Here is a 25,803-nt window from a genome sequence, read left to right as displayed (position 1 = left end):
CCTAGGCAGAGAAGCAAAGCTTTCGCTCTTTCATTACCAGCGCGCATTCACGAATTTCCCAAAGCTTGCTTGCGCAAACCATCAACAGATACCGGCATTCCCTCCATTGAGAACTGCCCAGCATGGTGAGACGCTTCATGCCCCGCGCGCGCGCACCGTTCCGATTCGGCTGCGGCGACCCCAAAAATCCACGACCAACGACCACGAGAAGGAAAGAGGACTGACTGTTTGCGCTTTCACTATTTACAGGGTATCTCACGACGTCCCAAGGACAAATCCGCAAAGACTGGCCCCGCCGGACCGTCCGGAGGGGCTGGCGGCGGCAAGCCCAAGAAGGCCACATACGAGGTCACGAAAAAGAAGGAGATCGGTGTTTCGGATCTTACGTTGCTCAGTAAGGTGTCCAACGAAGCCATTAACGACAATCTCAAGAAGCGATTCGAGGGCCAGGAGATCTATACCTACATCGGCCATGTGTTGGTGTCAGTCAACCCCTTCCGGGACCTAGGTATCTACACCGACCAGGTACTCGACAGCTACAAGGGCAAGAACCGTCTCGAGATGCCCCCGCACGTCTTCGCTATTGCCGAATCTGCGTACTACAACATGAAGGCGTATCAAGATAACCAGTGTGTCATCATTTCCGGAGAGTCAGGTGCTGGCAAGACGGAAGCCGCCAAGCGGATCATGCAGTACATCGCCAACGTTTCAGGAGGAGAATCGGGCGACATCAAGCAGATCAAGGACATGGTGCTGGCAACCAACCCCCTACTGGAGTCTTTCGGCAACGCAAAGACTTTGAGGAATAACAACTCGTCTCGTTTCGGCAAGTACCTGCAGATTCACTTCAATGCGCAGGGCGAACCCGTCGGTGCAGACATCACCAATTACCTTCTCGAGAAGTCGAGAGTTGTCGGCCAGATTACCAATGAGCGAAACTTCCACATTTTCTACCAGTTCACCAAGGGAGCTTCCCAGAACTACCGACAGCAGTTCGGCATCCAGACACCCGAGACGTACGTCTATACTAGCAGATCGAAGTGCCTCGAGGTCGACGGAATCGACGATTTGGCCGAGTTCAACGATACGCTCGAGGCTATGAGGATTATTGGTCTTAGCCAAGGCGAACAAGATGAGATCTTCCGCATGCTGTCTGCTATCCTATGGGCTGGCAACATTCAGTTCCACGAAGGCCAGGACGGATACGCCGCAGTTAGCGACCAGTCGGTAGTGGACTTCCTGGCATACCTGTTGGAGGTGACGCCCGAGCAGCTCATAAAGGCTATCACCATTCGCATTCTCACTCCGCGAAACGGCGAGGTTATCGAGTCACCGACGAACCCAGCCCAGGCCGCCGCCACTCGAGACGCTCTTTCCAAGGCCATCTACAGCAACTTGTTCGACTGGATCGTTGAGCGTGTCAACAAGTCCCTTAAAGCCAAGCAGGCCACGAGCAACAATATCGGTATTCTCGATATCTACGGCTTCGAGATTTTCGAGAAAAACAGTTTCGAGCAGCTTTGCATCAACTACGTCAACGAGAAGCTGCAACAGATCTTCATTCAGTTGACGCTGAAGGCCGAGCAGGACGAGTACGCACGCGAACAGATTCAGTGGACACCTATTAAGTACTTCGACAACAAGATCGTGTGTGACCTCATCGAGGGCATCCGCCCTCCTGGCGTCCTCTCCGCCATGAAAGACGCTACCAAGACAGCCCATGCGGATCCTGCTGCATCTGACCGAACCTTCATGCAGAGCATCAACGGCATGTCCAACCCTCACTTGACCCCTCGTCAAGGCAGCTTCATCATCAAGCACTATGCTGGTGACGTAGCTTACACGGTGGACGGAATTACGGACAAGAACAAGGATCTGCTCCTGAAGGGATTGCTCAACCTCTTCTCTGGTAGCAGCAACCGCTTCGTCCACACAATCTTCCCCAACCAAGTCGACCAGGATAACCGCAAGCAGCCTCCTTCCGCCGGTGACCGTATCAGGGCCTCCGCGAATGCGCTGGTTGAAACACTCATGAAGTGCCAGCCTTCTTATATCCGAACCATCAAGCCTAACGAGAACAAGTCGCCCTCCGAGTACAACGTCCCCAACGTCCTTCACCAAGTCAAGTACCTTGGTCTTCAGGAGAACGTTCGCATTCGTCGTGCTGGATTTGCCTACCGTCAGACATTCGAGAAGTTTGTGGATCGTTTCTTCTTGCTTTCTCCTGCGACTTCATACGCTGGCGAGTACACCTGGCAAGGATCGTACCAGGATGCAGCCAAGCAGATTCTCAAGGACACCAGCATTCCCAAGGAAGAATGGCAGATGGGAACGACAAAGGCCTTTATCAAGTCACCCGAGACCCTCTTTGCGCTCGAGCACATGCGAGACCGGTACTGGCACAACATGGCCACCCGTATTCAGCGCATGTGGCGCGCGTACTTGGCCTATAGAGCTGAGTCTGCTACTCGTATCCAGCGTTTCTGGCGTAAGAAGAGAACCGGAGCCGAGTACCTGCAATTGCGTGACCAGGGTCACAGGGTTCTCCAAAACCGCAAGGAGAGAAGGAGATTCAGTCTGCTCGGCTCCCGAAGATTCTTGGGTGATTATATGGGAATCAACGCTTCAATGGGACCTGGCTCGCAGATTCGAAACGCCATCGGCATCTCCAACAACGAGAAGGTTGTCTTCTCTTGCCGCGGAGAGATCCTGGAGGCCAAGTTCGGCCGATCCAGTAAGCCAAGTCCCCGTATCCTGATTGTCACCAGCAGCAAGTTCTATATTGTTGCTCAGATGCTTGTCAATGGCCAGCCTCAAATCTCCGTTGAACGCTCGATGCCTCTTGGTGCCATCAAGTTCATTGGAGCTTCCTCAGCTCGTGATGACTGGTTCTCTTTGGGTGTGGGCTCGCCCCAGGAGGCTGATCCTTTGTTGAACTGTGTCTTGAAGACCGAAATGTTCACGCAAATGCAGCGTGTGATGCCTGGCGGCTTTAATCTCAAGATTGGCGAAGTGATTGAGTACGCAAAGAAGCCCGGCAAGATGCAAACGGTCAAGGTCCTCAAAGACTCCCAACAGGCCGTGGACTTCTACAAGAGCGGAGGTGTACACACTCAACCGGGCGAGTCTCCATCGTCTGTCTCCAAGCCGACACCCAAGGGCAAGCCTGTTGCCGCTCGACCCATTACCCGTGGCAAGCTCATCAAGCCTGGTGGCCCCAACGGTAGACCCTCTCGGCTGACAAACACCAACCGGACTCCTCAACCCCGACCTGCTGCTTCCTCTGCAAGATCGGTTCCTCAACCTCCTGCTGCCATCAGCTCAGCCAAGACTGGACCTTTTGGACGTCAACAACCACAAGCCGCCGCCGCCGCCGCCACTTCAATTCCTTCACATACCAGACAGCAATCATCAACTTCTGCAGCGACCAGAATGCCTCCTCCCCCGCCGCCCGCTGCGCCCCCCGCCAAGGCCAAGATCATGGCCAAGGTCCTGTACGACTTCGCTGGCCAGAAGGAGAACGAGTTGACGGTCAGAGCCGGTGACTTGATCGAGGTCGTCCAGAAGGAGAACAACGGTAAGCAACTATCTCACTTGAAATTCATCGGAAAAAAAACTAATATTTGTGACAGGTTGGTGGCTCGCGAAGAACGGTGGCGCCCAAGCCTGGGTTCCTGCCGCCTACGTTGAGGAGCAGGCTCCCGCGCCCGTCGTGGCTCCTCGCCCGCCCCCTCCCCCTCCTTCGGCCAATGGAGCGGCCGCCCGTGGCAAGCCGACTCCTCCTCAGCCGCCCATGAAGCGACCTGCTGCTGGACGCAAGCCGGCCGTTGCTCAGCCGCGCGACTCGGGCTTGAGCCTCAACGGAGCTAGCGGCTCCGACAACAGCCGCAGCAACACCCCGACTCCCAGCCTGGGCAACAGCTTGGCGGATGCTCTGCTCGCTCGCAAGAATGCGATGCAGAAGAAGGACGACGATGACGATTGGTAATCGAATTTTCGTGTGGAAGGGTCAGGGATGAGGTTGGGTCGATAGATCTGGACCCTTGGAATGATGCTTCATGATTGCACGACACGATTGCTCTTTGGACTGATGGTGGAGGAAGGACGGCGGATTGCTTTCTAGAGTGGCAAGCGGTTCACGATCAACAAAGCTGTTTTGAAGTTCTTTCAGCATACAGGATCAGGGCAACCCCGGATGGAAAGGCGGATTTGATCCTGTCTTGTGTGCACATTTTTTCTGTTTGGTAGATTCGGGAGTCAAGGGGATTCATGGCCAGCGCAGAAGCCGTCTTTGGATGCCCCCTCTTTGTTGGTTTTAGGGCGATTGAAGGTAGTATAGAACCGTGGGCAATAGTCCCCAAAAAGAGAAAATTTCTGTTTACTTTTTTCTTATCGTCTATGACCAGTGATGCTCACTCCTCTCCGTCTTTTTGCAGTACTTTTCTGCGACGTAATAGCTCCGCTAGAGGTACATCCTCGTCGTCAGTCATGTCCTCATCCTCGTCTACGCCAAAATCCTGTAACCGCTCGCCGTCCGCATTCGTCCAGCCGGGCTCTCCATCCGCGCCATCCTCATACCCATCATCTTCAGAGTCGCTGTCAATCATGTCGTAGCCCTCCACCTCCTCCAACTCTTCCATCATTCGCGAGCGGTTACTCTGCCACCGCCGCCGATCCGCATCCTGCCGCGTCCTAAAGGCATCGAGCTCCTCCTCCTTGCTCCTGTATCTCGGCACCACCATATCCTCGGCGTCCCGAGTCGATGGCCAGCCTCCCTGCGCGGCGCGCCGCACTTTATCCGGGTCCGGCGGCGGCCACATCCCTTCTTTGCGATTCAGCCCGTTCTCGGGCCACGCCCATCCTACGCCGTGACCGTCCTTGTTTATGTGTGGGTTGCTTGCAAAGGGGAACAGCCACAGCAGCGGGTTCTTGGTGCCCATGGCCTGCGACAAATTCGCATAAATTCCCACGTCATACGGAAATTCAACCTTTTCGAGCCGGAGCTTCTTCCCGTCCGGTCCCGTCATGGACCAGAATTCGCCGGCGTCCTTGCGGTTCCGGTCGCAGACGGCTGCGTGGCGGTCGACTTCCCAGCCTTCGATCATTGTCTCGTTGAGGACCCAGCCGCGGACGGTGGAGAAGAAGAGGATGCCGAGGGCGAGGGAGCTGAAGAAGCATATCAAGGTGTCGAGGGTCAGGAGGACGAGGATGGGGAGGGAAGGGCCGAGGTAGGAGGGGAGGAGGCGGTTGTCCCAGATGGCGGCGAAGCGGGCGTAGAGGAGGCTGGCGAGGTACCAGAGGGAGAAGTTTGTATAGGCGAGGAAGCGGAGGAAGTGTGGGAATGTCGTGAGGGAGACGCAGTTTCCCGTCCAGGGGCAGTGGTGGTCCATGCCTAGCGGGAAGATTTCGCTTGTCAGTGTGCTGCATTCTGCTTAAGTGAGACCAGAAAGGGGATGTCGTTGCTCACGAGGGATGCAGCGCGCGCAGTGCCGGCAGTGATGCGCGCGAGGCGGTTTCGGGGCGGCGCACTTTTTGCACCAGCGCCTCACGAGGCCGTACTCGTCCGGCTCGGGGACCTCGACGACGGCGGCGTCGGGAAAGGGGTAGCGGCCCGGGTCGACGGTGCAGGACTTGTAGTATGTGTACCAGAGGCAGGCGAGGAGGGCGTTGAAGGTGTACGTCTCGGAGCGGGCGAGTCGCCCGGGTGCGAGGGAGTCGTCGGCGACGTAGAAGAGGATCTGGGAGGAGACGGAGAGGAAGCCCATTAGCGCGCAGGAGCCGGGGACGGCGAGGCGTTTGATGAGGGGGGCTTCGTTGATGCCGGCCATTGTTGCGCCATTTGGGGGGGAGTTATTGTCGTTAATGTTTCCAGAATTGAGGGGGAGGGTTGCTAGGAGGTGTGGCTAGGTGGTTTGTTCGGCATTCGACGTTGCGGAATTTGAGATTGGGCGGAGGATGGTGGTGGTGTGGGATGTCAGCACATGTCGGTGCCGGGACGGACGGCGGAAAGTTGGGTCGGCGGCGGAGCGGTCGGGATTGAAGTGGAGGGTGGGAGCTTGACGCGGTTCAAGGGGGGCGGTGCTAGGGGGTAACGGGCCAGGAAGGACGCGTCTTTTACCCTGTTAGGGGGGATGTTTAATTGGATTATGTAAGAATTCGACAACTTGGCAACCCCTGTGAAGGAAGGACGACGACTGCCTGCCGGGAGGCTTTGTCCATCAATTCCTTCAACGACGGTGAGAAATGTATTGAAATTCCCCTGGTCGGTTGAATTGAAGACGATTCGCTTGGTTCACATTGAACGCATGAAAACACTTGAGGCTGCGTTGTAAAGCGAAAACGACCACCCAGGCTTGGGCTGGTGAAAGTCTCCCTCAATGGCACGCGATGCGCAAATACATCTGACGGCGCTGTGGTAAGAAGATCCTCAATTCTTCCCAATACTACGCAATTTCGATTCTGACACAACTACAGTGTTGTTGGTTCCTTTCTCTGGATATCTTCCAACGTTGAGGGACATTCTCTGATCGGTACGGGCCGAGTCTGCCAAGACTTTTACTTATCCCCGTTCACCACGTGGGAAACGGGAAGAAGCTTCTCCCGCTGACGCAATGGTGTTCCAGAGTATCCACGTCTCTCATCCGTTCTAATACTTCTGCTATCGGGAGGTTTGACATGGCTGGCGAGCTATCTCGCCGCATGGCTTCCTGGCGCGGACGGAAGATTCGGTATGTTCCGTCGTATACCTTGTGGGAGGATTCCCTGTAGCCGGTGCTGACATCACCTTTCAGATGAGCGTGCGGGCTCCAAGAGCACCTTTGAGCAGACAATCCCTGCTAGACCGCGGCGATATTTTGCCCCGTTGCTCATCTTTTGCATCTTTCTCCGTCTCGAGGTTTTTCATCGTGTGACCGCCCAGCTACAATGCTCTGTGCCGGGAGTGCAGGTGAGTTGCGGATATGCCTCCATCATCAGGTGAATGACGAGACTGACACGGCCCAATAGTCGTTCTTGTGTATCTATCTGGTCCTCTACCACATTCTATACTATCAAAGAGCCCGACCACCACCCCCTGAGGAGGACCCATGGGCAAGCATTGGCGACGACATTGCAGTATGGGCAAACGGCTCCCGAACGCTGGCGCTTGGAAGTGCCTGCCTCTTCAGCTACGGCACTTTTGTCGCCATCTCGCAAGATCCCAGGTCAACCTTCTTCTGTTCCGCTCTATCGGACAGCCGGATGACCACTCTTGCTTTCCAACTACTCGGACTGTTCTTGGACGCGGTCATCGTCTCCCTGTTTTGGCGCATTCTGGCTTGGACCAAGACAACGAAGCTGCGTTTGAGGACCCTTGGCACCATTCTGGCCCTCTCGGGAGTCTTTATTAAAGTCTTCCAGATCCTCATCTCACCCCTCGTTTCCGCTAGTGAGGGATATCCCACTTCCTTTAGCGGGATTAACTCCCTGTACATCTTTGACATTTTCATCGATAGCTTCGCTTTTGCGGTTCTCGTCACCTCGCTGAGCATCCTTGTCTATGAGACAAATCCCGTAACCCCTACTAGTATCATCACCTTCATTTGCGGCCTCACTGCTGCCACCCAAAACATCATGCAAATTGGAAAATGGCAAATGGAATCCAGGCTGAGCGCCATCGGGCCTTTGTACCTTCTGGTCCTCGGCTATAGCATGTTTCTGTACAGCACCAACGTCCGCTCGCTCCTCTTCATACCCAGAGCATTGATCCTCGTGCTCATGGTCTCCATGTTCGTCGGCATGACGATCTACGGGCTCCTCAAGTCGGCAACAGTCAAACAGCACCCACTGAACAGACTCATCTACGATGTTCGAGTGGAATCCGATCGATGGATGCGCCATGCCATGACCAGCGACAACCTGAACGTTGCCGTCGACGTGTACCACGAGCGGCATTACGGGAGAGACCCGCCTCCTAATTTTGACAAATGGTACGAATTCGCAAAGGCTCGGAAATCTGTCATCATCGACCACTTTGAGCAGATGGAGAGCGATATCCTGCCCTTTTGGGGCGTTAAGCCAGAGGCAATCCGGCAAGCCCACAATGAGAGGGTACCAAAAGAGCCTCATATCGCCATGGTTACGATCGAGAACAAGCAGGTTACCCACAACTACGAGGGCAATGACGCAAACAAGAAGGTTCTGGACGAGCTTGTGGCCATGATCGGGGGCTTTGCCGAGCATCTGTCCGATATGAAATTGCCCATCAACTTGAGCAACCAGCCTCGGGTCCTGACACCGTGGTCTGAGCTCAATAGATATACACTCACGGGAATGAAGCAGAAGTTCAAGCTTCTATCGTCGCGTTCGATGGAGGATGCTTCGGCTGGAGGTTCTGGTGAAATACCATCCCCTGAAGGCAACGTTGAGAGAAACGCAGAGTCGAAGGCCGTGGGAGGCTCACCGGCGATTTCTCAGTCCAAGCAGGCGATGTACGAATCGACCAAAGCATGGCGGGACATGGAAGCCTCCGTGTGCCCGACCAACACCCCAGGAAGGTCAGGGCTCCACTGGAACGTCCGCGACTTCTGCACCTCGTGCGTAAAGTGGCACGAAGACGAGCAGTTCATGTGGAATTATCCACAGTCCAAGAGCCTCTGCGACCAGCAAGACCTGACCCGTCTCCACAGCTTCCACACGTCGGCGCCCCCTATCAAGCCGGTGCAGGAGCTGCTGCCCATCTTTGGCCGATTCAAAGCCGACGGCTTCAACGACATCCTCTTACCGCTGATGCCCCTGACGGAAGACGAGCCGGAGCACAAAAAGGACTTTCGGCAGCGCAAGGACAGCGTGTACTGGCGGGGCAAGATTGGCGAGAAGCCCATCAGCGACGAGGCGCTGCGCGGGAACCACAAGCACCGGCTGGTCCACCTCGTCAACAACGCGACGGCTGCGGAAGACGTCACGATGATGCTCGGCGCGCCGTCAAAGGGCAGCTGGTACGCGTACGAGGTTGTCCGCGCGCGGGAGGCCAACGCCATCCTCCCGTTCGATATAGGCATAGCAGAGTACGCGTGCGACGTCAAGACACCGGGCTGCGGGGCGGCCAGGGCGGAGCTGGGACAGAAGCCCGTCGCCGCCTCCGGGGAAGATCCCCTGGACCACCGCTACGTCATGCTGCTGGACGAGGACACGGCGCCGCCGCTGCAGATGCTCCGGACGCTTCGGTCGCCGGGCAGCGTGCCGCTCATGTCTTCGGTGTTTGGGGAGTGGTACTCGGAGCGGCTGATCCCGTGGCTGCACTTTGTGCCCGTGGACACGCGGTTCCACGCCCTCCACAGCACGGTGGCGTACTTTGTCGGGCTCAAGGGCCGCGGCAAGCTCAACGGGCGGGAGGTGGACTTTGAGGCGCGGTGGGAGGACGCCGAGTGGATCGCGACGCAGGGGGCGCGGTGGGTGGACAAGGCTCTGCGGAGGGAGGACATGGAGATTTACCTGTTTCGGTTGCTCCTGGAATGGGGACGGGTGGTGAGGGACGATCGGGATAGTATCGGGTTCAAGGTGCAAAAGTCATGATTTGTTTGTTTATATGTATTATTCATGTACGCTGTTGGGGGTTGTTTTTGTTGATAGATATGGGAAAGGGGTTATTCACACGACTATTGCCGCTCGCTCGCTCACTGTTCATGTGTTCATCCGTTCGATGTGCCGGCCTTGAATCGTGTTTATCCTTTGGTGGCCTGAACCGGGAGCGAGATAACCTAGCATTCTCGGCTGGTCGGTCAGCAAGGCAATATGCAGCCAAAGCTTAGAAGCCCAATTCATCGGGGCCCCTTTCGGTTGGGAATCCTTGATACGGTGATACCCTTACCTCCTTCTTCATCTCCACAACAACCAAACGGCAGCTTCGATCATCCACTTTTTGCTTCGTGCAAGTTTCTCTGGGGCCCCTGACGCGTTTCGGCCGAGAAGAACCTTTTGTCTCCAGTTATCTTGTTATCGAGGACATACAGGATTGCATCTTGTGTTATTCTCTCAAAAGTAGGTCTTTTCTATTGAGGCGAGGTGCCCGATAGTCAATATGGGTTGGCCTAGAAGAGGTAGATCGTAAGCAGCGGGCTGGGCTGAACATGATTGAAATTCACGCTTCACGGATCATTGCGAGAGACAGGTTCGGCTACAAACCGAGTGTGCTGCCTCTTTCACGACCTCTATAACTCATACAGAAAGTGTGCAGATATTCGTTTTGTCGTTGTTTGCCGAGGCTTTGGCAAAACAGGGGGGGTGGTCGAGGGGAGCTTGGTTGAGGATGAAGCTCGTTTCAGAATGACAGGCGGGACAAGATGGGGGTGTGGTGGCCTCGCGACTATGAGCTCAAGAGTGAAGAATGAGTGAAAGAAAGAGAAGAAAAGGGGCGAATTTGACCCCTTGCTCGGATTCACAAGCAGAAGGGAGCTCCAGAGATGCCGCAGCTTGGGGAGATCTCTCGTTTGTGACTGGTTGCAGCTTTTTCCTTCGCAAGAACACCTTCATCCTTCATGCCAGCAGAAGCAGTGAAGTAGTACGAAGTACCTTACCTAAGGTAAAAGAGAGGGAAGAGCTCCTGGGGGGGGGGGGGGGACGGATGACAAGTGGGGCAGGCATGAGGGAATGGGCAACAATTGCCTTACTCCCAGGTCCCCTCCAGCACAGGGCACCTTTTCCCCCCTTACAACACGCTAGCCAGGGCTGCCCCTCCCCCTCCCCCTCACCCAGCTCCGGGTTGCCCCCCCTCCTCCCTCTCTCACAAGTTCCCCCCTCAGACCTAAGGTACCTTAGACAACGCAGACATCCAACGCAGCAAGCTGACCGATCTTCCCCCTCCCCCTCCTCTTCCGCTACCTAAGACTGCTAGCTAAGGTATGTTACCGACCTACCTATGTAAGCATCGTAAGGTACTTTTCCGTGCCTGACTAACATTACCTAGAGACACAGACCCCCCGTTGACATCTGCTTACACACGACTTTTTCTGAATCTGCTGGGACCTTGTCACTGGCAGCCGGCATCCACCCGTTGCCATTGTATCCGATTGTTGCTTGTTGCATTGTACCCAACTTTCCACCAACGCCCAGACTGTTCCTCCCGATCACAACCTCTTCTCCTCCCATCTCGGATAGAACCTCTTGCATATCTACAACTCTCACATCAACCCCGTTGCTCAAGAGTAGCCGCCCCCCGCATCTCCCATAATCTTCATTCCAACAAACGCCTCGAAATCCTACCCCGCGCGAACGTATCTCAGAAGAAGAAGCATCGTCCCATACACACAGCAACGACTCGCCTGCCTCTCTACATCTTCCCAATCACCCAGCCCACCTTCAACCTCCATACCTTCCGCGACACAGCAGCAGCAAACATGGTCGACCGGCCCAACAAGCCCACCGCCCTGGCCACCACGCCCGGCCTCCCGCCCCAGGCCACCGTCGACATCACCCACAACAACACCCGCGTCTCCGCCACCCTCCCCACCGGCGAGTCCGTCGAGGTCCTCCTCCACGGCGCCACCGTCCTCTCGTGGAAATCCGCCGCCGGCGCAGACCGCCTCTGGCTCTCCGGGTCCACCGTCCTCGACGGCTCCAAGCCCGTCCGCGGCGGCATCCCCCTCGTCTTCCCCGTCTTCGGCCCCCCCTCCGACGCCCACCCGCCCACCGCCAAGCTGAGCCAGCACGGCTTCGCGCGCAGCTCGCGCTGGGAGTTCCTCGGGAAATCCACCAGCGAGGGGTCCGCCGGCTCAGAGTCCTCCGTCAAGCTCGACTTTGGCCTGTCCTCGGCCAACCTCGACGCCGACACCCAGGCCAAGTGGGGGTACAAGTTCGGCGCCATCTACAGCGTGTCGCTCGACCGCGAGACCCTGTCGACGTCGTTGGTCATCACGAACGAGGGCGAGGAGGCCTTTGACTGCCAGGTCCTGATGCACACCTACCTGCGCGTCAACGTACGTCCCACCCCTCCCTTCCTCTATACCAAGCTTCTATCCCCCCAAAGTCCATAAACTAACAGCACCTTGCCCAAACCAAACAGGACATCACAAAGATCTCAGTGCAAGGCCTCGACGGCGCCGCCTACACCGACAAAGTCGACAACGGCGCCTCAAAGTCCCAATCCGGCGACGTCACCATCACCCAAGAGACGGACCGCATCTACACCCCCACCGGCGGCCCCCGGACCCCTGTCACCGTCCTCGAGAGCGGCAAGCCCGTGTTCTCCGTCGTCCGCGACAACCTCGACAACGTCGTCGTCTGGAACCCCTGGGTCGACAAGGCGCAAGGCATCGCCGACTTCGCCCCCAAGGACGGCTACAAGAACATGCTGTGCGTGGAGCCCGGCGCCGTCAAGGAGTGGCAGAAGCTCGAGCCCGGCGACGCCTTCGAGGGCGCCCAGGTCATTACGGCGAGCTCGAACTGATGCCAGGGGATGAAGGGGCGGGGCGGGGTGATGGAGAGGGGAAAGCTGTGAGAAAGAGAGAGAGGGAGAGAGGGTCCAAGTCACGTCGACTAGGTGGGGTGCCAAAGGGAACGAGAAAGAGAGGCGGCGGGGAGGGGTCGAGGCAATAACTGGAAAAAAGAATCTCGGGACAAACCTAACCAAAGGAAGAATTCTGAGCTTAGAAGGGATATTTAGACGGCCAGACGTGGAAGCAGTGAAGGCCGAAAGTTATCATGAACCAGCAGGCGCGCGCGTTAAGGGAAAGCAGGCCCGGAAACTACCCCTTTTGAATACATCACGCTTGATGCGCTTGATGCGGCAAAAAAAACACACACACGCTCTTACACATACAACCCTTGATCACACGTGCAAAGGATACCCAGTATGCTATGACAGCTCATCATTATCTCTTTTTGCTCTCCTTTTCGTCTCTTTTCATTATCCTGGGCGGCGGTGAACCCCCAGATGCATTTGCGACAATCTGATACGTGATAAAGTCGAGGATGGTATGTCCCCCCCTTCCCTCCCCTCCTCGTTCCCTTGCCCCTCCTCCCCAACTTCAATCCAGTTTCATGCCATGAATTTTCCCTTATACCCAGTTTCCATACAAGAATAAGTTAACGAGGAAACAAAACCCAAAACCAAGTAATGTTTTTTTTTTCCTTTCCTTCTTCTGCTTTCTTCGTCTTCAACTCATAAAACCAAAGATCTACGCCAACAATGCATGGCGGGTGTTGCTGACACACCCATCGTCGTCGTGAATGTACATGTATATATGGCGTGGCGGAGGCATATTGACAGTGTCCTCGCGAGGCCAGTAAGCAAGAAACAAAAGGGAAATGATGACAAGTGGTAGCGGGTCGTGTTCGGATGTTTGCATTTCGCGTCGGTAGTGATAATAGAACTCTGGTCAAGCTCGCCCACGAGCCTCGGCGGCGAAGAGCTCTCTCTTGATGTCCATGAGCATGTCCTCCATCTTGTACACCTCCTCCCGTGACAGTGTTGCGGAGCGAAGACCGGCGAGAACGACGCTCAGATTGTCAATCATGCTGACATCCTTGGCAGCTTCTTCGACAGGAGCTTCGGGGACTGGCGTTACTTCAGCGACAGTGGTGACATCGGCGAGATCAACGTCCATGGAGTCTTCTGCCGTCTCGTGTGCCATGGTTGTTGTCTGCTCCAGCTCCGGCTCCTCGAATGATTGGCTCGCCCGGAAGTCCGCCTCCTCTTGCTCATTAACCAGTTGAGAGTTGACTTCGGCATCCAGATCCACGGAGCGTTTCGAAGGGCTGTCGTTGACATTGATGCGTTGGCTGCGACGACGACGGGGGGTTTCTTCCCCGAGCACCGGAGACATGGTGATCTGGGACGACTCGACAATTTCTGAGGGGCCAGTAGACTTCCTCTTCTTGTGGCGGGTATCGACGTTGGAAGCACCGCCCCTCTTCCGCTTCCTAGCTGACTTGTCCGGGGATGAAGCGGCTGACCGAGTTACAGGAGTTGAGGGTCGTGCGGGCGAATGGGACTTGCTCTTATGGGCTCTTGTCTGGACCTGTGAAAGAGCAAGCTCTGCTGGCTTGTCTTCCTCCTCTTCTTCGTTGTCCTCCTCTTCGTCATCTTCACCTCGGACTGTGATGCAGTCAAGCACAGGAGTCTTTTCTTTCTTGTCGCTCCTGGGATCCTTATTAGATTTTGGAGGAGAAATGGCAGGGTAATCGTTGATCGGGAGTTCGCACCGCCTACGGTCGAGCTCGACGACAAGCCTCAACATGCTGTTTTCGTCTCCGTCACTCATCTCAAAGGAGCGGTCCTTGATGGCAGCTGCGCGCGAGGCGGACCTGGTAAGTACTGTGGGTTGCGGGCTTGAGGGCGCGTCGACAAAGACTTCCTGGCCAGATCTGGGCTCCTCTACGCCAGTCACTCGGTTGTTCTTGGGGGTTGATGGCGCAGGGTCAGGAAGAGTTTCTGCGGACGATTCCGCAATATCATGCTGAGATTGATCGGGCTGCAGCGTCTCCTTTGCGGTCTCGAAGGCAGGCGGTGGGAGCTCCGGCTCCTCCACGGCACTTGAGGGGACTATCTGAAACGAGTCATCTACTGCTGATAGATCCGGGCTACCTGCTCGGGGAACACGTTGGGAGGTTGCGCTGTCGGCCAAGTTGAGATCTGTAGGCTCATCGGTCATGACGGCGGCATCGGGAGATGGAGAGCCAGACACAGGAGAGGAACTAAACTGCCAGTTCTCTAGCTCGCTGCGACTGCTAGAGCGTGACTTGATCTGAGGCAGCAGAGGGAAAGGTCGGGGCTCCAGAGGTGAAGAAGGAGGATCCGTCATCTCCTGATCATTGTCTGCCATGGCCATCGTCTGACCTCGGCGAGGTGTCGGGGTCGAGCTGACAAACTCCTCGTACCTAGCGTTGCGCTTAGGTGTCACATCCTTAGGGGTCTCGACAACCATCTTAGGGGCGGTCGACTTCTCAATGACCTGTGGTTGTTGCTGTTGAGGGCTTGACCGCATTTCTGGGTAAAGGGCCGCGGCATCCTTCTGCCTCTCCCTGATTTCTTTCTGGCGTTCGGTGAGAACTTGAGGCTCGGCGTTGACTGCCGGGTTCAAAGGAGACTTCTCAATGGGCGCGAACTGAATCTGAGAGTCGTCATGTCTCAACCGCACCTTGGCTGCAGCGCTACGCCGGGACCTTTCACGACCCTTCATAGGTGTAGTGTTGTCCAGCTGCTTCTTCGCAGAGAGCGACAGCTTGACAGAGCTGAGAGGCGATGATTGGTTGGACGTGGCCGGCTTCTGAGCTCTCTTTCGAGATGAGCGTGTGGAGGATACGGTGAGCATCTCAATGTCGTCCTGCGATTCGACGAACGAGCGATTCTGGTCCGTAGACGCCACACTGGCGATCTCCAAGCCTGGAAGAACGAGGGTCACAACCGGTTGAATGCCCAGTAAGACGGCCTTGAGATGTTCAGGGTACTGGATTTGTTCCGCATTCTCGTAAATCCGATTCCACGCCTCTGCGACAGAGTTAAGAATATGGCGGTGTTTGCTTTCAAAGGCAGCGCAGATGAGTTCCTCGAATGTTTCGAGCTGCACTTCTTCTGGCTTGCCGCTAGGCAAAATGATCTTGGAAACGGTCTCCCAGAGAAGCTTAACCTGCTGTTGGTCAGTAAAGTAGATTTCCCTGTTAGTAGTAAGACTCACAGCTTCAGATGCAGCAGGGCTCTGTCGGGCATTCAAAATGCCCTGCGAGTCCCGGATCCACACGGCAAGCCCACTCTCCAAGTTCGATACAGTTCTGCAAACAAGCTCCGGGTTGCAGCGAGAAAGGAAGGAACCGCTCGCCCTGAGAAGCTGAGTGGCAAGTTCGTCCAGATCTCCACGCTCGCCGGCCTCGTAGAGTCGTTCCATCACCTCGTTGACCAGTTTGTAAAAGTTATCAAACGGATCGAAAGAGGATGACCTAGGTCCCGCAACTGCTGTACCCCATAGCCTGCGTCGAGCAGCTTCCAATGCCTGTCTGTCCAATGGGTGGCTAGCAACGGAGAGAAGCTCAGTTGTTGCAAGAAGCGTCTTTGTCGACAGCGGCGAGGCATGGTCGGCAGGGATAGACTCCCGGACGACTTTGGCAAGCGGCTCGATAGTGCCTAAAGCGCGGCCAGCTTCGCCAGTCTCCTGGTAAGACCGGGCCGACAACTTCGCGAAGAGCGAACACCAGGGTTCCCAGGGTAGATTGGAAGTCTCTTTCCATCCTCGTTCCAGGAAACGCACCACGGTGCGGTATTCGTGACCGAGTGACGGCTCAACTATTGAGCTAGTTGTTGGAGTGCTGTTTTGGGGTGAGCTGAAGGTCGCCGATAGGCACTCCGCGGCGAAGACCCATGGTGCATAGGGAAGTTGATTAACCGGCGGCGACCAGATTGGAGTGGCCGACAGCATCTCCTGTGCCAGCTCCAAGCGAGAGTTTGCTGACTTCTGGACTAAGAAAGGTGCAAAGAACGTCTTGAAGAACTCGACGTACTCCTCCCCATCGGGGACACCCGGGGGAAGCCGAGAGACCAAGCCGATCAAATGCTGTAGCGGAGTCCGGGCGTCACCAGCGTTCTTCGCCGGCTTATGGGACGGCGTTGACACAGGTGTGAAGGTATGAAGACGACTAAGAGAGATCATCTTCTCGGTGAAAGGCCGAAGACCCAGGGCCTCTACAGCGACTATGATGAGCTCACGAGCGCTGTCCAGGAACTTGGTCGCCATCTCAGGAGTAGGATCTTCAATCTCCGTCAAGCCAGTCTCCCAATGCTTGAGCAAAAGACCGCACACTTGGGAAATGAATGCCGCGGTGTCGACAGAAACTTTGATCTCTTTGGAGGTGGCCGATACAATGGCCCCCACCAAAGTGCGCCACAAGCGATGGATTTGGCTGTTCTTGTCTGAGAGCTCGAGAAAGTGTCTATCCATGATAGGTTCCATAGTCTGGAAAACACGAGCAGCGTTGCGTCGGAGCCACTTGGGATCGATAGCTGGCAGCTCGTTCGGCCGGGCAAGAGCTGTCTCTCTAATACGCTCCTCCCTCCAAATCCGAGGTGTTGTCGAGTCAAAAAGACCGGTGAGAATTAGTGTTATCTGCCGCATATGCTCATCAACAGCGTCGGGGTTCCTTGCTTGCGCTTTGGGTGGCTCTATCAAGGGCTTGACACAAATGTCCCAGTAGGTGTCGAGAAGAGCACTGTTCGTTCCCGGCTTGAAGGCGTAGTAAAGGAGGTTGCACACACTGCCAAAAACGACCTCTCGTGTGTGTTTGTTCGTGTACTTTGACTTCAACTGGCTGCCTAGTGGCTGGTAGAGTATGGGGAGAAGCTTGACGAAAGACTGGCCTTCGGTATGCATAGACCAGACGAAACGATTCCATGCAAAATTCGCCTCCTGCTTAGTCTGGGGGTGATCGCTATTGTTGAAGCCCATCTGAATGAGCTGCAGCCATTGGTTGAAGAATTGCCATTTGTCAAGAGGACAGCGCAGTAAACCAATGATGACGCTCCAGATCTTGGGGACTGAAGCCGTCAGTTGCCTGTCGTCCTTGTCCTTTGCCATGGTTTTTAGTTGCTGGTGGTAATACTCTGCGAACTTCATCTCTTCAATGGATGTATCAAAGAGCTCCATCACCTTCCGAGACAGTGACTTTTCTTTCCCGAATATGTAGACCGCTTCCAGACCAAGAGATATCGCAGCAGATCGCAGCTCTTTGACCCTGCTCAGCATGTCCGTGAAAAGGTCGTTCAGCCAATCGGAGTGAAGGACCATCAACTGGCGTGACTGTTGAACCAAGCGTTTATAGATGAGAATTCGAGACATCACAATGCTCTTTCCCTTTAGGTTGTCTTCGATGTTGCGGAGGGCATTCATGAGGCGGCGGATGCGATCCGAGGTCAAGACCTTTGCGGAGAAGTCTTGCGTAGCGACAGCTTGCATTAGATGCCGAGCCACATCTTTCGGTGTTGCAGGATCTTCAAAGGATCGAATGCAGTGATCTATAAAGAAAATGCCGAAATCGCTGGGTATCGTCGAGGCAATGGCGGGGAAATGCAAAAAAGTAGCGAGAAGAGAAATAGCGTTGTTGACAAGAGGCGCATCTGGTCCTCCGTTGGTGGCATTCTTGGAGGTGATGTCTCGTTGGATGAACTGCACGAAGAGGCTCATCTTAGACTGAAGGGCGATTCGGTCCGGGAGGTTGTTGGACGTCTTCAGCGTCATAACCAGTGTTGTGTAGGCATCCCGCTTCGAGTCCCTGTCTGCTCCGGCGAGCTGCTTCACCGTTGACTCCAACATGTCTGATATGTTTGCTGATGTCGTCAAGCTGTCTGGCTTGAGACTTGAACTCAGGGGACTCGGCGAAGAGGTTTGTTTGAGGATGCCCTTGACAGGTTTGGGCTGAGTCGAGGACGACGCCGATAGGGGCGATGATCGGGATTTGGCAATAGCTAGACCTGGGTAGTTTGGTGCTTCGTTGTATTGCGCCTGGGCAGAAAAGCCCACACGTTTCCTTGCTCTTCGTCCGCTCGGGTTTGTGGAGTCAGCTCCGGAAAGTGGTGAGTATACGCTCGGTGGAGTCTGGAGACTTGATCGAGGGTCTGAGGAAGGAGGGAGGACGAGGAGATGCTTCGAAGTGGTGGCATCGGCAGCCAGGCTGGTCTCGCGAGGTGGTGTCGGTGGGCGAGGGGGTAACGACTCTAGTCGGCTCGAGACAACCTCAACAGATCCCATGGTTGCGAAGAGGTTCCCGTCGAGTGGGAAGGGATTACCAGACTCGGGCAAGCTCTGCTGTATGTCGACTGGCGCATAAGTGCGTCGGACTCCAGGCAGGGAAAACGAAGGAAATGACGATGCGTATGCGTAAAACCAAAGGCAATATACAAATCTCGCTCACTATGCAAATGGAAGAGAGTGACGGGAGGAGGTGGGCTTTCCGGCGGAAACGAGAGTGAGGTATGGAGACGGTCGAAGGAGCGAAGCCGTGTACGGACGACTACGGAGTGTGACTTGGGACACGGGGCCGGGGTTGTCTGGTCAGGTATCCGTAGCCAGTTCGCGCAAGTACACGACTTTTTGCACCTCAGCACGACCTTCTCTTCTCGATATAAGGGTGGAGCGGGTTGGTTAATTGGCTAGCGCTTGAGGATGCTTAAACACGTCCACGATTTCACGTAAAAACGCGAGTTGAGCGCGAAAACCACTTAAACAAGTGGCCCGTGCATGTCGTGTACCCCCGTCGTTGGCGCTGCCTGGTTGCCCGGGGGTTGGGCCGCCGACCGTCGAAGAGTGGGGCAGTGGAATGAATGGCATCCACCGCAGTCTCCAAATTCGCATCCATCGTAGTTTCCCCGTGCCCTCCAAATGGAAGCGTTCCGCACCATAGCAACACGGAAAGTGCCCCACAGCTTTGAGCATGATGCTTACTAACGTAAGGTCAGACAGGCACTCCTGCCACAGGTGTGGCTTGCTCACCCCGTACTGCGTAAGTGCACGGTCTGCTCGCTCGCGTCAACTGCCAACTGCCTGGCGGGCCACCGAGTGCCCCTCTTCTTGTGTAACGACGGTGGAGGAACGGAAGGAAGGATTGCTGGTGTCTCACGGTCAGTCTTCCATCTGGCTCATTCCCCTTTCTCAGCCAGATACCTCGACATTCCACTACAGCCACATCTTCACTTTAACAAACGACAACACCAACAAATCAACAATATCTTCTACTTTGCACATTGAACAAGGTCGACTGGGTGTTGGCAAACTTACATCACCTACACGAATCGCAGCTGGACAGATTCAGCTATTTTTGGTGGATGCACTACCGAACCTAAGGTAGGCCGAAATCGTCGAGGTCGGTCAGACATCAAGCCACTTGAATTCGAGATCGAGTGCCACAATCACATCCGTTGAACCGCATATCCTTTTCTCGCCACTGCAGGAAGTGATCATCTTCCATCTTGTGATCCCCAAAAGGTAATCCAATCTTGTCTTTGCATCTCACATTCCTTTCTGAAGTGTGCTGCCCATCATGGCATCCAAATTGAAGAGAATGCTGAGCGTCAAGGAACGTAGGGTCTGCCGCAAATCAAGTGCCCCTAGCTTTGCTCGGCCGGGCTCGCCCAAGCTCCGCTCCGTTGCCGATCCCGACTACAAGCACAGCGCCGCCCGCCGTACCATGTCACAGCCCCTCGCCATGCAGGCCAACCTGGCCGGCCCTGGTAGGTTGCCCGACCAGACCAGGCCCATGAAGTTGTCTCGCTGACAATTCTTCAGCAAAACTTGAGGCTGTCACTGCTCTTATGAAGAAGTTGGAAGACGACCTGAAAAAACCCACTCTGCTCCCTCATCGTAAGTTTGATCTACGATGCAATACTTCTCTCAGTCATCCAGCTAAAATTGCATCTTAGAGCGTGATGCTGCTCTTGAAGAGCTAAAGATCTATGGGCGGGACCCTACCAACGCTGATCCTATCTTTACACCAGAGGTCATCCCATCTGCCTCCTACGAGTGCTGTTGATGCTAATAGACTACAGGGTATCGAGATGCTCACAAGACATGCCTTCGTAAGCCCGTCAAACTCTACGGCAAGGGCAGCTTTGAGAGTTTTGGCCAACACGATGCTATTGAATCCTCAGGCTCGCCAAACATTTGTTGACCTTGGCTACGAGGACCAAGCTTGCAGGAGATTGAAGAATGACAGCTTCGACGATGAATTCCTTGTCTCCAGGGTCTTGTTCCTCACCACCTACGGAACCAAAATCGATCTTCTTGCTCTGATTCAGAAACACAGGTTGGCCGATATCGTGATTGAGAATCTTTCCAAGCACCAAAAGCGCCTGGGAAGTTCCCAGACCCATGTATCAGCCGATCCCATGGAAGACATGGCGCTCAACGAGACCTTGAAGCTACTTTTCAACGTCTCGCATTTTTGCCCCTCCGAAGTGGCGGCATTTACAGGCGCCATTCCACACATCGTTGCACTACTTTGGAAGCATGATATTCCCTCCAACAAACCGCTCGACCCGCCATTCAATACCCTTGTCAACGCTTTGCTGGATCTCAAGTTAGAGGACAAAGATGTCCAGGGGGCTCTTTATCCGAAGAGTGAACCTGCAAAGGTAGCGGATCGCTTTATTGAGATACTGGACGCGGCTCTGAAGGCATATCCCGATAATGAACTGGAGCAGCTGGTAACGCCGCTGATAGGTGTCTTGCGGCGTGTGCACGATGGCGCTCCTGACGCTGCCAAGACGTCTATTAGGAAGAAGCTTCTTCCTACTGAGCAGGATAGAAAGGAGGTTCTTGGCCGCGGTACTTCATTGACATCACGCTTATTGCGCAACTCTACCAACCCCCTGACCCCCCACCTTCGGGAGGCCATCTCCTATCTTCTCTTCGACATATCAGACCAGGATGCTTCAAAGTTTGTTGAGAACGTTGGTTACGGCTTTGCATCAGGCTTCCTGTTCCAGAAAAACATTCCCATTCCTGCCAGTGCTGCTGAAGCGTTCAGCACGGGCGAGGAGCAGCGGCCTGTCAATCCCATTACGGGACAGTTCATTGACAAGGAAAAACACGTTGAACTTCCGGAGATGACAGAAGAAGAAAAAGAGAGAGAGGCAGAGAGACTATACGTCCTGTTTGAAAGGCAAGATGGCACTTGCCCCATGACTCGGACACATGCTGACAGATCATTAGGCTCAAGAAGACAGGCGTCGTTGATATTCAGAACCCCGTGGAGCAGGCGGCGAGGTCAGGACAACTTCATGATTTTGGAGATAAGCGAGTGGAAGAGCTCGACGATTAAGATGAAGCATAGCATAGGGACAGGCTTAACTTGTCAAAGAATAGCATACGTGCATCAGGCATTGGCGTAGTCATTCAAGGTACCTTAGCTTGAAACAACTTTTGGTGGTCTTGATTCCGCGATGGATTGATATGAGCAAAGGTCCGGCTGGCTTTATTTCTACCTTCTGATGTGACTCCCATCCAACCCTACCTGAGGCTTTCCCAGACCGTTTTCCGCCCCAGCAGGTCTGGCCATGTCAAGTTAAGGTCGCCCCTAGTAGAATTAAAGTTCAGAAGCAAAGGCGCGAGCTGTACTTGATCCCGATTTTCCAGACCTGCGTGGAGAGAGAGGTGAGCACATCTCAGTTGCTTTCGCCCGTTAGTCAGACGACAGTGAGTAGTGAACAGTTGCTCGTGCTCAGTATATTTTCACGAAGATCCCTTAAGATGGTTTCTTTGTTCCCACCCCAGACTTCTTGTTCGCCCTTGCATCTCGCTCCCGTAGGCAAGGTACCTTCTAGTAATAAACACCTGACCAAGACTGGACGGTTCCGGTGCATTGTTGGCATCCTGGTCCTTTGAAGCACGGTATTGAGGTAATAATCAATTGTAGGTACGAGTGGAATTGTCTCGAGGCTGGGGTACTACCGATATGCCCGTTCGCCGTGGCTAGTTAGCTTTTGGCTTGAATTATCCAATTTACTGATTTAAATTCCAACTCGAGCACTTACCAGGTGGCTCAACTGGTCAGCTCACTGGACGGACTTACTTTACATTAACTTAGAACCCCAGGCCTGGTGTGAGGGAAAGAAAGAGATGTAGGTATGCGTCCACCTTCCATCAAACTCGCCCGAGAGGATCTTTTTCCCAAGCAACTGCCTTCCTTTTCTGGATTGCCCCCCCTCGGACCTTCCTCGGCTCAGTCAGGTCGTTGAGGCTCTTTCCTTGGGTAATGGTTTTCCGACTCGGCAACCTCGCCCTGCTTCCAACTTGAGTAGACTGGGTGGATAGGAGCTTCTTCCTCCTTCCATCACTACCCAAGCTATCTAACTCAAGATAGACGAAGGTGCACGGATTTCTCACTCTGATCCTTCCGGGCAGCTTCGCTATATTTCACCTTCTGTCTAGACAAGGTATCCAACTCAAGAATCTCGTCACGACCATCCCCATTTACGATGTCGGTGCCACTGGTCTTCAAGGGCCGAGAGGTTGCAATGACCCAGAACGAGCTTGCCGCCTCCTCGGCTGCAGCGTGAGTTTTCGGCCCCCCCGTTGTTTCCCTCACTAACGCCAAGGTCTATACAGCAAAGCGAACGGCGCCGAGAATCAGGACGAAGATGACCTGATCCCGAAGATCGAGTCCGACTTGGTCGAGCCTGTTGGTGCCTCCGAGAAGTCGGCCAGCAGAAAGCGCCAGTCTAGTCAACCCGCCACCAGCAAAGCTAGCAAGAGACGTAAGTTGCTTGAAGGCCAAAAGCCTCTGAATGGGTCTGCTCAGAGTGTCCGAGCCTCGATCGAGAACAGAGCCGCGCCTGCTACGAAGAAAGGACTTCCTCTATATGCTTCCGACTCTGATGAGGAAGACGGTCCCGACGATCACGGTCCTAGTGATACTGAGAGAGATGATGGTTCCCCTCCGCCGGTGCAAGCTCCTAAGAAGCGCGGTCGTCCCAGAAAGACTACCAACGCTGTCTCGATCAAGTCCAAGAAACCTACTGGTAACCCGATTCCCGCTGGACCAATCACCAAAGGTAAGTCTAAAAGTGGATTCACTTGCGTTCTGGTCGTCTTCGCCTACTTTTACCCGTTCTAACCTATCTGATACGTTAGCCACTGCTCTTCGTCGGTCTACTCGTGCTTCTACCGTAGAGAAGGCAGTTACTGAGAAAAAGGTAGCAGTACCCTCACGCCTAACTTCAAGACCGCATTAAGATTGACACCCTGACAGGCCGTGACGACATACGGCCGAGGCGTCGCTCGCCCCAAGAAGGCTACGAGGAAGAGCCCTGTAAAAGGCACCTCGAGTTCTCCTACTTATTCTGAGGAGTTCTACGTCGTTGAGAGGATCGTTGGCGCACGCGTTGACCCCAAGACCAAGGTGCAGATGTACATGGTGAAGTGGAAGGGATACGGCTCGAACCAGAATACATGGGAGCCAAAGGGAAACTTAAGCAAGTGCGCTGCTCTCATCAAGAGCTTCAATGCTTCTCAAAAGAAGGAGAAGAGAAAGAAGTGAACAGCTTTCTGTCGTCATCAAGATAGGCGGGTTGTTGCTGGCGTTACTGATACTTATCGGTATCTCGAGTTCATTTGGGTTTCATGGTTTCTAGGCGTTGAGTGGAAACGACATCGGCTTAGAGGAAGCTTTCGACAAGGTATGCAGAGGAATTTCCAACGAAAATCCGACGATTGTATCCCAAGTTGGTTCATACGGCGAGTTGGGAACTGCTCACTCGCGATTCAATGGGACTTTGACGGACGGACAGTGCTGCGCAGGGATGACGTGGGGTGGTGTAGCTAGGATTTCACAGGCCTGAGATTGGTCAGCTCCTGCAGCTAAGCTCTCCACTTGAAATTCCCCGACTGGTTTAATTCACTGCCCCCTTACCTCCATCTCAGGGTTCACAGTGACCTCAACCCTTCCTTCAACGTGTCCGCCGGGTGGCTCTCAACATCTGCTGACTTTTTTTTTTTTCTTCACTTCACTGCTCTGCCCTCCCCAGTGAATTTGTCGCAACTTCTGCCATATAGCCTGACGACACGACATCCGAAGACGGCCGACGCATAGATTGAGCCAATACCAAGTACAAGCTTGTCCCGTGTTCCCCGTCGTCAGACACCCCAGCCGCAATCATGGACGCCGTCCGCTCCGCCCTCCAGCCTGTCACCCATAACCTCCCGGCCCCGATCCGCGACCTCGGCGTCTCCATCATCGGCGAGCACTGCTACAAGTCACTCTTGCTGGACATCAACGTTGAGGATGTAGACTGCATCAAGCTCGGCCTATCCAAGGGCATCGGCCTCGGCATCGTCGGCGTCTCGAGCATTGTCAAGCTGCCGCAGATCCGCAAGCTCACCTCGTCGCAGTCGGGCGAGTGCATCTCGGTGCTGTCGTACCTCCTCGAGACGGCCTCCTACCTCGTCTCGCTGGCCTACAACTACCGCAACCAGTTCCCCTTTAGCACCTACGGCGAGACGGCGCTCATCATGGGTCAAAATGTCATCATCACCGTCTTGGTGCTCAACTATACAGGCCGCGCGAGCCTGGCTGCCGTGTTTGTGACGGCGTTGGCCGTTGCACTGGGAACGCTGTTTGCCGGGAGCTTGGTCGACATGCAGACGTTGGGATACCTGCAGGCTGGCGCGGGCGTGTTGAGCGTCGCTAGCAAGGTTCCCCAGATCCTGGCGATTTGGTCCGAGGGCGGCACCGGGCAGCTTAGTGCATTCGCTGTAAGTCGATTGCTCCTCGCCCCGTGTGGGAAGCCTCGAAGGATTCAGGTGCTAATACGTGTAATCAACAGGTCTTCAACTACCTCGCCGGCTCCCTCTCCCGCATTTTCACCACACTCCAGGAGGTCGACGACAAGCTCATCCTGTACAACTTCATTGCCGGCTTCCTCCTCAACGCCGTCCTCGCGTCCCAGATGGCGTACTATTGGAACGCGCCCTCCAAGAAGGCCAAGGGCAAGCAGAAAGTTCCCATCCCTGCTGCCCCTTCCACCGGTTCCTCGTCGGCTACTTCGACGCCCGCCAAGAAGGGTCCCAGCACCCGACGTCGCGGTTGAGTGCGTGGTTCTCTCGAAAGGGGTAGGCTTTCCCCTTTGAAGGCGGCTAGAGCGTTTAGATACCATATTGTTGCTTCTATAATACAGTGAGCACATTTAAGAACTTGTTCCACTTGCGTACCCTTCGTGAACAGCCTCTTTATTGACGTTCTTAACCTCGGGTTCCAGAGGGCTCTGTGCCGTTTGCATGTACTCGACACGTGAGGTTGCCACAGCCTTGCTCAATCGGCTGGACTAAGCAAGGTATCGTCAATGTTGTTCGA

At 54.8% G+C, this 25,803-nt stretch overlaps 8 protein-coding genes across 8 annotated transcripts; 6 read left to right on the top strand and 2 right to left on the bottom strand.

The window, feature by feature from the left end:
• Nucleotides 1-122: 122 nt before the first annotated feature.
• CLUP02_13980 (uncharacterized protein) lies at nt 123-3,988 on the top strand (the record flags this gene model as incomplete). Its single annotated transcript, XM_049292915.1, has 3 exons — nt 123-125; nt 250-3,577; nt 3,633-3,988. 3 exons carry the CDS (start codon nt 123-125, stop codon nt 3,986-3,988), a joined length of 3,687 nt encoding a protein of 1,228 aa, XP_049150061.1.
• A 424-nt stretch (nt 3,989-4,412) lies between these two features.
• Nucleotides 4,413-5,828, bottom strand: CLUP02_13979 (DHHC zinc finger domain-containing protein; the record flags this gene model as incomplete). Its single annotated transcript, XM_049292914.1, has 2 exons — nt 4,413-5,392; nt 5,468-5,828. The coding sequence occupies 2 exons, from the start codon at nt 5,826-5,828 to the stop codon at nt 4,413-4,415; spliced, it is 1,341 nt and encodes a 446-aa protein (XP_049150060.1).
• Nucleotides 5,829-6,377: 549 nt separating this feature from the next.
• CLUP02_13978 (capsular associated protein) lies at nt 6,378-9,552 on the top strand (the record flags this gene model as incomplete). The annotated part of the gene is made up of 5 exons (XM_049292913.1): nt 6,378-6,415; nt 6,475-6,530; nt 6,624-6,728; nt 6,792-6,946; nt 7,006-9,552. The coding sequence occupies 5 exons, from the start codon at nt 6,378-6,380 to the stop codon at nt 9,550-9,552; spliced, it is 2,901 nt and encodes a 966-aa protein (XP_049150059.1).
• A 1,066-nt stretch (nt 9,553-10,618) lies between these two features.
• Nucleotides 10,619-12,421, top strand: CLUP02_13977 (aldose 1-epimerase; the record flags this gene model as incomplete). The annotated part of the gene is made up of 4 exons (XM_049292912.1): nt 10,619-10,765; nt 10,943-11,091; nt 11,180-11,951; nt 12,038-12,421. The coding sequence occupies 4 exons, from the start codon at nt 10,619-10,621 to the stop codon at nt 12,419-12,421; spliced, it is 1,452 nt and encodes a 483-aa protein (XP_049150058.1).
• A 931-nt stretch (nt 12,422-13,352) lies between these two features.
• On the bottom strand, nt 13,353-18,707 carry CLUP02_13976 (uncharacterized protein; the record flags this gene model as incomplete). Its single annotated transcript, XM_049292911.1, has 1 exon — nt 13,353-18,707. One exon carries the CDS (start codon nt 18,705-18,707, stop codon nt 13,353-13,355), a length of 5,355 nt encoding a protein of 1,784 aa, XP_049150057.1.
• Nucleotides 18,708-19,995: 1,288 nt separating this feature from the next.
• Nucleotides 19,996-21,844, top strand: CLUP02_13975 (guanine nucleotide exchange factor synembryn; the record flags this gene model as incomplete). Its single annotated transcript, XM_049292910.1, has 4 exons — nt 19,996-20,185; nt 20,241-20,315; nt 20,375-20,451; nt 20,501-21,844. 4 exons carry the CDS (start codon nt 19,996-19,998, stop codon nt 21,842-21,844), a joined length of 1,686 nt encoding a protein of 561 aa, XP_049150056.1.
• Nucleotides 21,845-22,930: 1,086 nt separating this feature from the next.
• Nucleotides 22,931-23,798, top strand: CLUP02_13974 (chromo domain-containing protein; the record flags this gene model as incomplete). Its single annotated transcript, XM_049292909.1, has 3 exons — nt 22,931-23,007; nt 23,061-23,506; nt 23,704-23,798. 3 exons carry the CDS (start codon nt 22,931-22,933, stop codon nt 23,796-23,798), a joined length of 618 nt encoding a protein of 205 aa, XP_049150055.1.
• An 810-nt stretch (nt 23,799-24,608) lies between these two features.
• Nucleotides 24,609-25,540, top strand: CLUP02_13973 (uncharacterized protein; the record flags this gene model as incomplete). The annotated part of the gene is made up of 2 exons (XM_049292908.1): nt 24,609-25,205; nt 25,277-25,540. The coding sequence occupies 2 exons, from the start codon at nt 24,609-24,611 to the stop codon at nt 25,538-25,540; spliced, it is 861 nt and encodes a 286-aa protein (XP_049150054.1).
• Nucleotides 25,541-25,803: the final 263 nt, after the last annotated feature.

This window comes from Colletotrichum lupini, chromosome 7 (assembly GCF_023278565.1).
Source record: "Colletotrichum lupini chromosome 7, complete sequence".
Taxonomy (NCBI): Eukaryota; Fungi; Ascomycota; class Sordariomycetes; order Glomerellales; family Glomerellaceae; genus Colletotrichum; species Colletotrichum lupini.
Note: the sequence above shows the minus strand (reverse complement) of the source record. Positions and strands in the feature narration are given on the sequence as shown.